The 12,756-nt window shown below is 54.2% G+C and overlaps 1 protein-coding gene across 1 annotated transcript in view; it reads left to right on the top strand.

Annotated features, from left to right (window-relative positions):
* LOC140411609 (hepatic and glial cell adhesion molecule-like) overlaps positions 1 to 6,942 on the top strand; it is a 156,947-nt gene extending 150,005 nt beyond the window's left edge. The window contains exons 5-6 of the mRNA XM_072500667.1: positions 1,258 to 1,322; positions 6,615 to 6,942. Of these exons, the coding sequence (XP_072356768.1) occupies positions 1,258 to 1,322; positions 6,615 to 6,761 (212 nt within the window). The 3' untranslated portion in view covers positions 6,762 to 6,942. The remainder of the gene's footprint in view (positions 1 to 1,257; positions 1,323 to 6,614) is intronic.
* Positions 6,943 to 12,756: the final 5,814 nt, after the last annotated feature.

The following is a 12,756-nucleotide window of genomic DNA, read 5'->3' on the forward strand; positions in this document are numbered from 1 at the left end:
TCCGTCTCTCTCTCTCTCTTGCTTTCTCACACTCTCCGTCGTTCTCTCCCTCTCTCGCTTTCTCACACTCTCTGTCTCTCTCGCTTTCTCACACTCTCTGTCTCTCTCTCCGTCTCTCGCTTTCTCACACTCTCCGTCTCTCTCTCCCTCTCTCGCTTTCTCACACTCTCCGTCTCTCTCTCCCTCTCTTGCTTTCTCACACTCTCCGTCTCTCTCTCCCTCTCTCGCTTTTTCACACTCTCCGTCTCTGTCTCCCTCTCTCGCTTTCTCACTCTCTCCGTCTCTCTCTCTCGCTGTCTCACCCTCTCCGTCTCTCTCTCCCTCTCTCGCTTTCTCACACTCTCTGTCTCTCTCTCCCTCTCTTGCTTTCTCACACTCTCCGTCTCTCTCTCCCTCTCTCGCTTTCTCACACTCTCCGTCTCTCTCTCCCTCTCTCGCTTTCTCACACTCTCCGTATCTCTCTCCCTCTCTCGCTTTCTTACACTCTCCGCCTCTCTCTCTCTCTCTCGCTTTCTCACACTCTCCGTATCTCTCTCCCTCTCTCGCTTTCTCACACTCTCCGTCTCACTCTCTCTCTCTCGCTGTCTCACACTCTCCGTCTCTCTCTCCCTCTCTCGCTGTCTCACACTCTCCGTCTCTCCCGAACCACCTTGGTTGGCCAGCATTTTGAACGCTGGCTCCGGGAGCCACATTGAGGGCCTTCGATGCCGACGTTTTGGGCATTCCTGTTCTGGATGGTCGCGGTCGTGGTTTTGGAAGGTGTTGCTGTGGAGCCTTGGTGATGTGGTGCAGTGCACCTTGAAGATGGTACACACGGCTGCCCCCGTGCATTGGTGGTGAATGTCGAAGGCGGTGGTGGGTGGGGTGCCACTAAGCAGGACTGCTTTGTCCTGGATGGTGTCGAGCTCCTTGAGTGTTGTTGAAGCTGCACTCACCCAGGCAAGTGGGGAGTATTCCACTGACCAATGCATTGCGATTGCAATGGGCAAGCAGGTGGCAATTGCAGTTTAACACAGGGATAACTAATCAGAATGAATGTGTTGTGAAGTATTGTCACCCTGAGTAAGTTCTCTCAGCTAGAGTGAGCTAACACCCAACCCGTACTGACTTTGGAAAGCTGCCTCCATATCTTAGCCCAGTCTCTCTGTCTAACCTCGGGGTCAGGGGCTAATTACCTCACATGTGGGCAAAAGATCTCAGACAGGAAGCCATGTTGTCCAATTCTCACTAACGACACCTCTTGTCTCAATCGCACAGCAAAGGCGGGAGCTGACGGCAGTCAGGGGACTGGACGATATCAGGCCCGCAAGGAAAACATTCAGGTGAGTGTGAGAGCGTGGGGCTGCGTACTCAGGTGGGCAAAGCAGTGTGGGCAAGTGAGTGAGTGTGTCAACGAGCAGAGTGTGGGGGAGAGAGAGAGAGGGAGGAGTGAGAGAGTGGGGGAGGGAGAGAGAGAGAGGAGTGAGGGAGAGAGAGAGCGGGGAGTGAGAGAGAGAGAGAGAGCGGGGAGTGAGAGAGTGGGGGAGGGACAGAGAGAGAGGAGTGGGAGAGTGGGGGAGGGAGAGAGAGAAAGGAGTGAGAGAGTGGGGGAGTGTGAGAGAGCGGGGAGTGTGAGAGAGTGAGCGGGGAGTGATTGAGAGAGAGGGAGTGATCGGGGAGTGAGTGAGAGAGAGCGGGGAGTGAGGGAGAGAGAGCGGGGAGTGAGAGACAGAGCGGGGAGTAAGAGAGAGCCGGGAGTGTGAGAGAGTGAGCGGGGAGTGATTGAGAGAGAGGGAGTGATCGGGGAGTGAGTGAGAGAGAGAGCGGGGAGTGAGTGAGAGAGAGGGAGTGATCGGGGAGTGAGTGAGAGAGAGAGCGGGGAGTGAGTGAGAGAGAGCGGGGAGTGATTGAGAGAGAGGGAGTGATCGGGGAGTGAGGGAGAGAGAGAGCGGGGAGTGAGTGAGACAGAGGGAGTGATCGGGGAGTGAGTGAGAGAGAGAGCGGGGAGTGAGGGAGAGAGAGCGGGGAGTGAGGGAGAGAGCGGGGAGTGAGAAAGAGCGGGGAGTGAGAGAGAGCGGGGAGTGAGAGAGAGAGAGGGAGTGATAGGGGAGTGAGTGAGAGAGAGAGCGGGGATGAGTGAGAGAGAGGGAGTGATCGGGGAGTGAGTGAGAGAGAGAGCGGGGAGTGAGTGAGAGAGAGCGGGGAGTGATTGAGAGAGAGGGAGTGATCGGGGAGTGAGGGAGAGAGAGAGCGGGGAGTGAGTGAGAGAGAGGGAGTGATCGGGGAGTGAGTGAGAGAGAGAGCGGGGAGTGAGGGAGAGAGAGAGCGGGGAGTGAGGGAGAGAGCGGGGAGTGAGAAAGAGAGCGGGGAGTGAGAAAGAGCGGGGAGTGAGGGAGAGCGGGGACTGAGAGAGAGCAAGGAGTGAGAGAGAGCGGGGAGTGAGAGAGAGAGCGAGGAGTGAGAGAGAGCGGGGAGTGAGAGAAACCGGGGAGTGAGAGAGAGAGAGAGCGGGGAGTGAGGGAGAGAGCGGGGAGTGAGGGAGAGAGCGGGGAGTGAGAAAGAGCGGGGAGTGAGGGAGAGAGAGAGCGGGGAGTGAGAGAGAGCGGGGAGTGAGGGAGAGAGTGGGGAGTGAGGGAGAGAGCGGGGAGTGAGAGAGAGCGGGGAGTGAGGGAGAGAGAGAGCGGGGAGTGAGAGAGAGCGGGGAGTGAGGGAGAGAGCGGGGAGTGAGAAAGAGCGGGGAGTGAGAAAGAGCGGGGAGTGAGGGAGAGAGAGCGGGGAGTGAGGGAGAGAGCGGGGAGTGAGAGAGCGGGGAGTGAGAGAGAGCAAGGAGTGAGGGAGAGAGAGAGCGGGGAGTGAGAGAGAGAGAGCGGGGAGTGAGAGAGAGAGACAGCGGGGAGTGAGGGAGAGAGCGGGGAGTGAGAAAGAGCAAGGAGTGAGGGAGAGAGAGAGCGGGGAGTGAGGGAGAGAGCGGGGAGTGAGGGAGAGAGCGGGGAGTGAGAGAGAGCAGGGTGTGAGGGAGAGAGAGAGCGGGGAGTGAGAGAGAGCGGGGAGTGAGAGAGAGAGCGGGGAGTGAGGGAGAGGGAGAGCGGGGAGTGAGGGAGAGAGCGGGGAGTGAGAGAGAGCGGGGAGTGAGAGAGAGCGGGGAGTGAGGGAGAGCGGGGAGTGAGAGAGAGCGGGGAGTGAGGGAGAGAGCGGGAGTGAGAAAGAGCGGGGAGTGAGAGAGAGCGGGGAGTGAGAGAGAGAGAGAGCCGGGAGTGAGGGAGAGAGCAGGGAGTGAGGGCGAGAGCGGGGAGTGAGAGAGAGCAGGGTGTGAGGGAGAGAGAGAGCGGGGAGTGAGAGAGAGCGGGGAGTGAGGGAGAGAGCGGGAGTGAGAAAGAGCGGGGAGTGAGAGAGAGCGGGGAGTGAGAGAGAGAGAGAGCCGGGAGTGAGGGAGAGAGCAGGGAGTGAGGGAGAGAGCGGGGAGTGAGAAAGAGCGGGGAGTGAGAGAGAGTGGGGAGTGAGGGAGAGAGAGAGCGGGGAGTGAGGGAGAGAGCGGGGAGTGAGAGAGAGCGGGGAGTGAGAAAGAGCGGGGAGTGAGAGAGAGCGGGGAGTGAGAGAGAGCGGGGAGTGAGAGAGAGCGGGGAGTGAGAGAGAGCGGGGAGTGAGAGAGAGCGGGGAGTGAGAGAGAGCGGGGAGTGAGGGAGAGAGCGGGGAGTGAGGGAGAGAGCGGGGAGTGAGAGAGAGCGGGGAGTGAGAGAGAGCGGGGAGTGAGAGAGAGCGGGGAGTGAGGGAGAGAGCGGGGAGTGAGGGAGAGCGCGGGGAGTGAGAAAGAGCGGGGAGTGAGAGAGAGCGGGGAGTGAGGGAGAGAGAGAGCGGGGAGTGAGGGAGAGAGCGGGGAGTGAGAGAGAGCGGGGAGTGAGAGAGAGCGGGGAGTGAGGGAGAGCGGGGAGTGAGAGAGAGCGGGGAGTGAGGGAGAGAGCGGGGAGTGAGGGAGAGCGCGGGGAGTGAGAAAGAGCGGGGAGTGAGAGAGAGCGGGGAGTGAGGGAGAGAGAGAGCGGGGAGTGAGGGAGAGAGCGGGGGGTGAGGGAGACAGCGGGGAGTGAGAGAGAGCGAGAGTGGGGAGTGAGGGAGAGAGAGAGCGGGGAGTGAGGGAGAGAGCGGGGAGTGAGAAAGAGCGGGGAGTGAGAGAGAGCGGGGAGTGAGGGAGAGAGAGCGGGGAGTGAGGGAGAGAGCGGGGAGTGAGGGAGAGAGCGGGGAGTGAGAGAGAGCAGGGTGTGAGAGACATTCTCCCTGCGGGTTGAGCCCCCGAGATAGCCCGGGCCCCGCCGGCGGGTTCACCTTTGGGATTATTATTTAAATGATAAAATATTAAAACATGCTGCGGTGCAGAGAGACCTGGGTGTGCTAGTGCATGAGTCGCAAAAAGGTGGTTTCCAGGTGCAACAGGTGATTAAGAAGGCAAATGGAATGTTGTCCTTCATTGCTAGAGGGATGGAGTTTAAGACTAGGGAGGTTCTGCTGCAATTGTATAAGGTGTTAGTGAGGCCACACCTGGAGTATTGTGTTCAGTTTTGGTCTCCTTACTTGAGAAAGGACGTACTGGCACTGGAGGGTGTGCAGAGGAGATTCACTAGGTTAATCCCAGAGCTGAAGGGGTTGGATTACGAGGAGAGGTTGAGTAGACTGAGACTGTACTTGTTGGAATTTAGACGGATGAGGGGGGATCTTATTGAAACATATAAAATTATGAAGGGAATAGACAGGATAGATGCGGGCAGGTTGTTTCCACTGGCGGGTGAAAGCAGAACTAGGGGGCATAGCCTCCAAATAAGGGGAAGTAGATTTAGGACTGAGCTTAGGAGGAACTTCTTCACCCAAAGGGTTGTGAATCAATGGAATTCCTTGCCCAGTGAAGCAGTAGAGGCTCCTTCATTAAATGTTTTTAAGATAAAGATAGATAGTTTTTTGAAGAATAAAGGGATTAAGGGTTATGGTGTTCGGGCCGGAAAGTGGAGCTGAGTCCACAAAAGATCAGCCATGATCTCATTGAATGGTGGAGCAGGCTCGAGGGGCCAGATGGCCTACTCCTGCTCCTAGTTCTTATGTTCTTATGTCTTGCCCGGCGGGACCTCTGTGTCCATCCTGTGGGGGGGGCGGCCTGCTGAGGGGGAGGGGGTATCCGACCCCGGGGGGCCTCCACCGTGGCCTGGCCCACGAACGGGACCTACTGCTCGGCGGGCCGGCTGATGCACGATCAATGACCACTAAAAGCGAGGCTGCAGTCCAACTGAAGGCTTTAATAAGCTAGATGTTTCCCCCAGCAGCTCAGGTACAGAATGAGGGCTGCTGGGGCGGCACGGGTTGTTATACCCCGCCTACCATGGCGGAGCTATCATACACTCTAACCAATAGAAAGCATACAGTTTCCACCAATGGTGCTTTAGCCTATCAGGCACCGTATTGCCTATAATACCACACCGGCTTCTCCTGGTGGGGGTCCTCTTTTACTCCGCGCCGGGCCCTGTAGCTCGATGCCATGGTGTGTCATGGACAAGGAAGCCAGTGCGCATGGGCAAGTCTGCTCGGTCACAGCGCGCATGCGCAGACTCCTGGAGTCCGTTTGACGCCGGTATCGGCTGTTGGAGCTGCGCGAGTCACTCCACTACCATGCTGGCCTCCTGTGGGGCGCAGGATCGCTGCTCCTGGGGGCCTGTTGACGCCGTCGCAAAACACTCAGCCCCAGGATCAGAGAGTCCCGCCCAGAGAGAGTAATGTGGGGCAGAGAGAGAGAGAGAGAGAGAGAAAGACGGAGAGCAAAACGGAGAGAGAAGTAAAGAGTAGCAAACATTGAGAGAGGGGGAGAGGGAGCGAGTACAAAAGCAAGGCGGTCGTACTAAAACTTCCTAAAACACAGGGCCCCGTACTTCAGGAAGGATGTCGAGAGGCCTCGGAGAGGGTGGGGAGGAAGATTTACCGGAATGGTTCCGGGGATGAGGGACCTCAGTCGATGCGGAGAGACTGGAGAAGCCGGGATTGTTCTCCTTCGAGCAGAGAAGGTTCAGGGGGGGAGATTGAATCGAGACGGTCAAACTCAGTGTTCAGATCGAGTAAAGAAGGAGGAAGTGTTTCAAGTGACAGGAGGGTGGGTAACCAGAGGGACACAGATGGAAGAGAATCGGTAACAGAACCAGAGGGGGAGCTGAGGATGAGGAGAAATGTTTTTACATAGAGAGCTGTTGCGATCTGGAAGGAGCTGCCTGAAAGGGCGGCGGAAGCAGATTCAATAGCAACTTCCAGAAAGAGGGAATGGGAGAAAGACTGGAAGGGGGTAAATTTACAGGGAGATTGGGGGTGGTGGAAGAGGAAGGATCAATTGGTTCAATCTGTCAAAGGGCTAGCATGGTCACTTTGGGCTGAATGGGCTGTTCCTGAACCTGGCGATTCTACGATTTGGAGATTGTCAGTCACGACCAGGAGGTTCTAACCAAGTGGCTTGGGAAACGGAAGAATGTGGAGTTTGGAGGGGGGGGGATTGGCGTTGTGGGAGGGGGTGAGTGGGTGGGAGGAATGCGAGGGGTGACGACAGGATTCTGACGGACGCTTGCGTTAAACGGAGAGACCGGCGACCTCAGCACGCCCTTCGGTTTGAATTGCAGGTGGTGATCCTCCGCAGCGATTCGATGCCCTCCCCAGAACCGGTTCCAACGCCCCCACTCCAGCCGGCAGGGCCGGAGGAGTCCGATTACAGCGAGATTCAGGCACCCGCAAAGACTCCGCCAGGGGTGCTGGAGACGGAGGTGTAGCCCCGGAGGGGCGGGCAGGAAGAGCACCGCGGAGGGCGAGAAGGGACTGCAGGGGTTCGGGAGCTGGCAGAGCGGCGAGTGAGGAACGTGCGCCCGCTGTATTCAGCTCGCTCCAACCCGGGGCCAGCGAGTTTGAACAGGCCCGTCAAAACCGCCTTCAGACAGGAAAGCAGTAAAATGCACTGAGTCAAAAATGTATTCCTGAGTAAAATTCATTCTGCTCTTCAACGACAAGACCGGGGTGGGGGGTGGAGGTGGGTGGGAGGGGGCGTGATGGGAGAGGGGGGGTTATTGGGGGGGGGGGGGGTGAGTGAGTGAGGCATCTCACAGTTTGGGGAGGATATCACCAAACTCCCCCTTACAATCACCAACCCCCCCTTATAATCACCAACCCCCCCTTATAATCACCAACCCCCCCTTATAATCACCAACCTCCCCTTATAATCACCAACCCCCCCTTATAATCACCAACCTCCCCTTACAATCACCAACCCCCCCTTATAATCACCAACCCCCCCTTATAATCACCAACCCCCCCTTATAATCACCAACCCCCCCTTATAATCACCAACCTCCCCTTACAATCACCAACCCCCCCTTATAATCACCAACCCCCCCTTATAATCACCAACCCCCCCTTATAATCACCAACCCCCCCTTATAATCACCAACCCCCCCTTATAATCACCAACCTCCCCTTATAATCACCAACCCCCCCTTATAATCACCAACCCCCACTTATAATCACCAACCCCCCCCTTATAATCACCAACCCCCCCTTATAATCACCAACCCCCTTATAATCACCAATCCCCCTTATAATCACCACCACTCCTTATAATCACCAACCACCCCTTATAATCACCAACCCCCCCTTATAATCACCAACCCCCCTTATAATCACCACCACCCCTTATAATCACCAATCCCCCCTTATAATCACCAACCCCCCCTTATAATCACCAACCCCCCCTTATAATCACCAACCTCCCCTTATAATCACCAACCCCCCCTTATAATCACCAACCCCCACTTATAATCACCAACCCCCCCCTTATAATCACCAACCCCCCCTTATAATCACCAACCCCCCTTATAATCACCAATCCCCCCTTATAATCACCACCACTCCTTATAATCACCAACCACCCCCTTATAATCACCAACCTCCCCTTATAATCACCAACCCCCACTTATAATCACCAACCCCTCCCTTATAATCACCAACCCCCCTTATAATCACCAACCCCCCCTTATAATCACCAATCCCCCCTTATAATCACCAACCCACCACCCTTATAATCACCAACCCCCCCTTATAATCACTCTAATCACAACCCCACCCCCCTTTATAATCACCAACCCCCCCCTTATAATCACCAACCCCCCCTTATAATCACCAACCCCCCCTTATAATCACCCCCCTCCTATAATCACCAACCCCCTTATAATCACCCACCCCCCTTATAATCACCAACCCCCCCTTATAATCACCAACCCCCCCTTATAATCACCAACCTCCCCTTATAATCACCAACCCCCCGTTATAATCACCAACCTCCCCTTATAATCACCAACCCCCCCTTATAATCACCAACCCCCCCTTATAATCACCAACCCCCCCTTATAATCACCAACCCCCCCTTATAATCACCAACCCCCCCTTATAATCACCAACCCACCCCTTATAATCACCCCCCCTTATAATCACCAACCCCCCTTATAATCGCCAAACCCCCCATATCATCACCAACCCCCCCTTATAATCACCAACCTCCCCTTATAATCACCAACCCCCCCTTATAATCACCAACCCCCCCTTATAATCACCAACCCCCCCTTATAATCACCAACCCCCCCTTATAATCACCAACCCCCCCTTATAATCACCCCCCCTTATAATCACCAACCCCCCTTATAATCGCCAAACCCCCCATATCATCACCAACCCCCCTTATAATCACCAATCCACCTTATAATCACCAACCCCCCCTTATAATCACCAACCCCCCCTTATAACCACCAACCCCCCCCCTTATAATCACCCACACCCCTTATAGTCACCAACCCCCCTTATAATCACACCCCTTATAATCACCGACCCCTCCTTATAATCACCAAGCCCCTTAAAATCACCAAGCCCCTTATAATCACCAACCCCCTTATAATCACCAACCCCCCCTTATAACCACCACCACCCCTTAGAATCACCAACCCCCCCCTTATAATCACCAATCCCCCCTTATAATCACCAACCCCCCTTTATAATCACCAACCCCCCTTTATAATCACCAACCCCCCCGTTATAATCGCCAACACTACCCTTATAATCACCAACCCCCCCTTATAATTGCTAACCCCCCCTTATAATCACCAACCTCCCCTTATAATCACCAACCCCCCATTATAATCACCAACCCCCCTTATAATCACCAAACCCCCTCCTTATAATCACCAAACCCCCCCCTTATAATCACCCACCCCCCTTATAATCACCAACCCCCCCTTATAATCACCCCCCCTTATAATCACCAACCCCCCCTTATAATCACCAACCCCCCCCTTATAATCACCAACCCCCCCTTATAATCACCAACCCCCCCCCTTATAATCACCAACCCCCCCCTTATAATCACCAACCCCCCCTTATAATCACCAACCCCCTTATAACCACCAACCCCCCCTTATAATCACCAACCCCCTTTATAATCACCAACCCCCCTTATAATCACCCACACCCCTTATAATCACCAATCCCCCCTTATAATCACCCCCCCTTATAATCGCCAAACCCCCCTTATCATCACCAACCCCCTTATAATCACCAACCCCCTTATAATCACCAACCCCCCCCTTATAATCACCAACCCCCCCTTATAATCACCCCCCTTATAATCACCAAATCCCCCTTATAATCACCAACCCCCCCTTATAATCACCAACCCCCCCTTAAATCATCAACCCCCCTTTATAATCACCAACCCCCCCCTTATAATCACCAACCCCCCCTTATAATCACCAACCCCCCCTTATAACCACCAATTCCCCCTTATAATCACCAACCCCCCCTTATAATCACCAACCCACCCTTATAATCACCAAACCCCCCTTATAATCACCCCCCCTTATAATCACCAACCCCCCCTTATAATCACCGACCCCTCCTTATAATCACTAACCCCCCCTTATAATCACCAACCCCCCCTTATAATCACCAACCCCCCCTTATAATCACCCCCCTTATAATCACCAACCCCCCCTTATAATCACCGACCCCTCCTTATAATCACTAACCCCCCCTTATAATCGCCAACCCCCCCTATAATCGCCAACCCCCCCTTATAATCGCCAACCCCCCCTTATAATGGACAACACCCCCTTATAGTCACCGACCCCCCCCCCCATTTTAAACCATCTATATATTTCATAGAATTTACAGTGCAGATGGAGGCCATTAGGCCCATCGAGTCTGCACCGGCTCTTGGAAAGAGCACCCTACCCAAGGTCCACACTTCCACCCTATCCCCACAACCCAGTAACCCCACCCAACACTGAGGGCAATTTTGGACACTAAGGGCAATTGATCATGGCTAATCCACCTAACCTGCACATCTTTGGACTGTGGGAGGAAACCGGAGCACCCGGAGGAAACCCACGCACACACGGGGAGAACGTGCAGACTCCGCACAGACAGTGACCCAAGCCGGAATCGAACCTGGGACCCTGGAGCTGTGAAGCAATTGTGCTATCCACATTGCTACCGTGCTGCCCTTAGAGTGGAGGTATTTCTCAATCCCGAATTAATCCCACCACCCCCTCACTCCCAGTAGCTCTGTGTCATGTTGCGACACCCCGGGCTAGTGCACGGTCAATTCTAGTCCCACGTGGCCCGGAGTCCCAACACACGCGAATTAACTATGAATTCTCATACAAATACCCGAGGCCTTTGGCCCTCGCTGCCCAATAATTACAGTCACCAGGTTTGTAAATGTAAACATTTACCCAACGATCACAGGCTGATTGGAGAGAAAGAGTTCGCTGGATCTTTTTCTTTTTTGAAAAGGCCTTGCAGACATTTTCTGGAGGGGATTTATGCTGGGTCCTTTCCTTCCACTGCGAAAACCGAAAGTAAGACTAAAAGGGAACCTCGTGACTCTGACAAACATGCCAGAGGGATAATATCGAATCACCGCCTGTTACCGGGCAGAGCACAGCCCTTTGGGCCAGTTCATTGGCCACCGGTCACATCAATCAAACCGAGGCATCACTGAGGCCAGCCAATCCCCAATCACCAGTCTCAAACAGCACAGCCTTCTTGAATCTGCTTGTTTGAATTAAAGGCTTCTTCCTGCAAGCTGATTTGCCTTAAAGTCACAGGTCCATTAAACATCCATGGATCAAAAATGTAATGGCGAAAACTAAAGGGGGAAACAATGGAATAGACAGGGAATAAATAAGGAGGGACAAGAAGGACCCTTGCAAACAATCCCCAAACTAATCCCACTGCCCCGCTCTCCCCTAGCCATGAATCTATCGGCAAACTAATCCTACTGCCCTGCACTCTCCCCATAGCCCTGTATCATCTCCAAGCTAATCCCACTGCCCCACTCTCCCCATAGCCCTGTACCATCTCCAAGCTAATCCAACTGCCCCACTCTCCCCATAGCCCTGTATCATCTCCAAGCTAATCCCACTGCCCCACTCTCCCCATAGCCCTGTACCATCTCCAAGCTAATCCAACTGCCCCACTCTCCACATAGCCCTGTATCATCTCCAAGCTAATCCCACTGCCCCACTCTCCCCATAGCCCTGTACCATCTCCAAGCTAATCCAACTGCCCCACTCTCCCCATAGCCCTGTATCATCTCCAAGCTAATCCCACTGCCCCACTCTCCCCATAGCCCTGTACCATCTCCAAGCTAATCCAACTGCCCCAATTTCTCCCATAGCCCTGTATCAATCGTCAAAATAATAATTCTGCAGTGCTCTCTCTCTCTCTCCTTGCATTCCCTCTGACCTTTCAATCAGAGGGAACGCTCCTTCCACGTTCAATCTACTGAAACACTCCATATAATTGTAGATACATTCGATTTGCTTTCCTCTTAGCCTGCTGCACTTAACTGGAACAATTGACGAAATCCCTGTCACAGTTCTCCATTCCTGACCCCATTCCAGAATCCCATTGTCGTTTTTACAGATTTCCAAACTTTTGTTGTGCGACCAGATTGAAGGAGTTTGGACACGGCCGATGGTCAGGATGGGAGCCAGTACAGGTCAGGAGGTGATGGATGGACGGGACTCAGTGCGGTACCAAATGCGATGTCCATCAGAGGCTTTAATGAACATTTTCCAGCTGTTTGGGGATACTAATCTCCCTACTTTTCACGGCCGCAGATCCTGAGCCCGATTGCACTCACGCACAAAGCAGAGGGGGGTGGATGCCCTGTTCGAGAGTTCGGGGGCCAGCGACCAGGGAGTAGATTGTGTTGGCCTGCGGATCAGCAACAATTCTGGCAGCCTGAAATAGAATGGACAGGGTGAAACTGAGAGGCTGGAGTAGAACAAAGAAAGGTTACTGCGCAGGAACAGGCCCTTCGGCCCTCCAAGCCCGTGCCGACCATGCTGCCCGACTAAACTAAAATCTTCTACACTTCCTGGGTCCGTATCCTTCTATTCCCATCCTATTCATGTATTTGTCCAGATGCCCCTTAAATGTCCCTATCGTCCCTGCTTCCACCACCTCCTCCGGTAGTGAGTTCCAGGCACCCACTACCCTCTGCGTAAAAAACTTGCCTCGTACATCTACTCTAAACCTTGCCCCTCTCACCTTAAACCTATGCCCCCTAGTAATTGGCCCCTCTACCCCGGGGAAAAGCCTCTGACTATCCACTCTGTCTATGCCCCTCATAATTTTGTATACCTCTATCAGGTCGCCCCTCAACCTCCGTCGTTCCAGTGAGAACAAACCGAGTTTATTCAACCGCTCCTCACAGCT

The sequence above is a fragment of the Scyliorhinus torazame genome, chromosome 4, assembly GCF_047496885.1.
Source record: "Scyliorhinus torazame isolate Kashiwa2021f chromosome 4, sScyTor2.1, whole genome shotgun sequence".
In the NCBI taxonomy this organism is placed as follows: domain Eukaryota; kingdom Metazoa; phylum Chordata; class Chondrichthyes; order Carcharhiniformes; family Scyliorhinidae; genus Scyliorhinus; species Scyliorhinus torazame.